The sequence below is a fragment of the Neoarius graeffei genome, chromosome 24, assembly GCF_027579695.1.
Source record: "Neoarius graeffei isolate fNeoGra1 chromosome 24, fNeoGra1.pri, whole genome shotgun sequence".
In the NCBI taxonomy this organism is placed as follows: Eukaryota; Metazoa; Chordata; class Actinopteri; order Siluriformes; family Ariidae; genus Neoarius; species Neoarius graeffei.
Window position 1 is genome coordinate 31,825,461 of NC_083592.1, and position 3,383 is coordinate 31,828,843.

The 3,383-nt window shown below is 38.7% G+C and overlaps 1 protein-coding gene across 1 annotated transcript in view; it reads left to right on the forward strand.

The window, feature by feature from the left end:
• Window positions 1-2,655, forward strand: part of kcnt1b (potassium sodium-activated channel subfamily T member 1b) — a 186,964-nt gene extending 184,309 nt beyond the window's left edge. Inside the window, exon 29 of the mRNA XM_060907052.1 lies at window positions 1,978-2,655. Coding sequence (XP_060763035.1) covers window positions 1,978-2,095 — 118 coding nt within the window. The 3' untranslated portion in view covers window positions 2,096-2,655. The remainder of the gene's footprint in view (window positions 1-1,977) is intronic.
• The last annotated feature ends 728 nt before the right edge of the window (window positions 2,656-3,383 follow it).

A 3,383-nucleotide genomic window follows, 5' to 3' on the forward strand; every position in this document is an offset into this window, starting at 1 on the left:
ATTGAAAACCTGTGGGGTGAGCTGAAGAGGAGGGTGCACAAGAGAGGGCCGAGGACCCTGGATGATCTGGAGAGATTGTCAGGGGCAGATCCAGGAAAATGAGAAGTGGGGTGTCAACCCAGTAAGGCCGGGGGTCCAGGGGCTGCCAAAGGCCCCTGGAAGCCCTGCAGTTTTTAAATGCCCAGAGATGCATTTTGAGCTGTCAGAGACATGTTGTAAATTAAATCTCTTAAAGAAAATTACCATATCAAAAATATGTTTTAAAAGTAGGTACTTTCAAAACCATTTTATTAGTCATTGAAAATGATATTGTCAGAGTTGCAGGTATATGCATAACATAATTACAACTGATATATGGTCACTTTATAAAAGTTGCACCGTCATATAATACTTTATCATATGACACACTACAGTGTAGTACACTGACCACAAAACACATATCAATAAGTTATTACTATTTTAGCAACTGCAATCCGAGCTCCTGCTCAGGACATTCAATGTACATATAAGACAGTGAATATACCCAGGTAAACTGAGGTAATGTAAGTGGCCACTTAAGACAAAGCTTAATACCGAGATAACTATAAACAAAGACTGCGAGAGTTGCATGTCTATAATACAAAGTCAGTAACTGCAATCTGAGCTCCTGAGTCTAATAGACTGAGAGAACGATACAATGATTGTGTGAGCTGCATGTGAACAAGTCCTAATAATAAGTCTTAGTTCCTAAGACTCAGGAGATTTCAAGCAGATTTTCTTCAGAGCTGTTGCAAAAATCAACATCTCTCACAGACCTATCCAGCCGCTGTTGTAAAAATCACAGTGAGGCTCACCCCAAAACGGCACGTGTCCCATGTACATACACAGGGTATAGTAAGTACAGGGATACCCTATTAATGAATACAAGCAGTAGCTGGACAGCCGACACATGTGTGTACGCAGTAAGTCTGCTGCAGCATCTTATCATTTTGGCTTGTGAACATGCACGTTAACAATATCATAAACATAAAAGGATGGTGCACACACTTTACATGCAATATACACCCTTTCCGGGAATACAGTATGTTATTATGTAGATGCACAAAATTCCTGCGCCTTGTTAAAATCCAGCAGAACTCGCCCAGCTTGCTTTTCACTGCATTTGGGTCACGAGCGAAAAAACCTAAGCTAGGACCTACTATTAAATATAAATTTATACCATAAACTCTTCAGCTCAATCCCATATGACGATTTATTTTGTTTACTTTTAAACCTTATTAAGTAAAAAATGATGGGCATATCTCAGTATCTGCAATACTAAAACCTTTTTTTTTTTTAACAGGGTTGCGCACCAGGTGTGCCCCCCCCCCTTAAATCCGCACCAGAATGTGTAAAGAGGAATGGTCTCAGATGCCCTGCTCTGTATCTCCAACCTTATAGAATATTATAAAAGACTCAGTGCTGTTTTACTGGCAAAGAGAGGTTGTACAAAGTATTAAATGCAGGGGTGCCAATAATAGTGGCACGTTTTTGTTGAAAATAACTATTTCTTGATGAGGGATTTCTTTTTCTCTGAATAAATTTTTCAATTCAAGGTTGGAATTATTTTTCCATATTTTTCAGTGTGAGATGAAGCAACATCATCAAAAGGTGAATTTTTTCCAATCTTTACAAGGGGTGCCAATAATTGTGGAGGGCACTGCACTTTAAATTACCTAAAATGTATGTGACGATATGAAGGGTTTCTCATTCACTGGTACCCTACCACCACCTAGAGGCAGTGGATTAATATAGCTGGACTATTTCTTCAGGCACACTGTAGATTGGTGTGGATAGCATACGTTATTCTGAGTTTATTGTTTGTGGAATGGGACACTGATATAAAAACCAAGATTTGCTGTAATGGTAGTGTGAGTATCAGGGTTTGGGTTTGTGCTACAGGATATATAATACTGCTGATGAATGACAGACACATACACAAACACTTTTCTGCTCCAGGTACATCATCCGGTCAGACCCGTTGGCCCACGTACCTGACGAGTTGCCTGTGTGCCAGGCAGGTGCCAGGCTGAAGCAGGATTATGGCACAGAGACAAGAGGAGAGACTCATCTCTGAGAACCAGAGTTCTGCTTGGAACATGCATGGAGAGTGCCTCCTGTTCCCAATACACACAGCCACAATCCATCAAGCACGCAGTCCTCCAAGGCCACATGGGGAGGGTGGGGGGGTTCATTCCACTATCACGAACAACTTCCCCCACGTTTACCTTTTCCATGACAGGACTGGAATCTGTGTGCATTTTTTCACTGAAATGGCTGCTGCATTTTCCCAGTTTAGACAGATTCCGAAACAGGGAGATGTCATGTTCTGGACCAAACACACTGTTCAAGCCCTTTCTTTCCTCTGGACAGTAAGTGAAATACAAAAGAATGCAATATTTCGCTGAGTGAGGGGAAGAGAAAGAAATCATGACTGCCATGTAACGAGATGAGATTTTAAGAAGACATTAATCAGTAAATATAAAAGTGAAGCTTCTTTTTTGTATATACATGTAGTTACATATACTTTTACTTGGTCACTGGATCTTCAGTATAGATCATACATCATATTATTGTTTTGTCCTTGAAGCACAAATATTTTAGGTTAGAATTACCCAACCAGTAAAACTCAACGATTACCATGAACTATTTGATCAATATCAAGTGAATTTATCATATCAAGTATTATTTTCAGTATAAAATTGGTTTATTGATTCAATTCAGGTGCTTTATCACCACTTTGAAAACCGGCAGCAAAAAAAAAAAAAAATTGGTAACCAGTTTTTAACCAGTAATTACTTTTATATCCAATATCACAAATGTTCGCATGCTTCATGCATATTGTGTATATTTTTTTTAATAGGCACCCTGAGAGCCTCCCATCATTACAGTAGGATAGAAAGTAATTTTTTTTCCAGTAACATGGCTCCCACAGAAGGGCTGCTCATGAGAAACTGTCTGACAGTTCATTCTCTGATACAGATCATAAATGTGTACACAATCAAAATTACACTATATATTTGCTATTTTTCAATGCCATTTTGCCTGAAAGTAAACAATTAAGTATTTTCCTATTTGTATTAGTGCCAGATGTTGAAAACTAAAAAGTTGTCACATTTTTATCCATGTGTTTCTTTGGACACTACATTTATTACTCAGTGTCATTCAGAAATAATGACTAGAATACGAGAACCTGCCAGGTATGTTGCACTAAGCTCTGCTGGTCCAAATGGAGTAGTGAAGTACAGCATGACCCTTTAACCCTCAACTACAAAGAAATGAAGCAGCAGCAGTGTTACCGTATAAAAAGTTTCCATTTCTTGTTTTTGCTCAAAACACAAAAGTAGATCATTATAAAGCATATA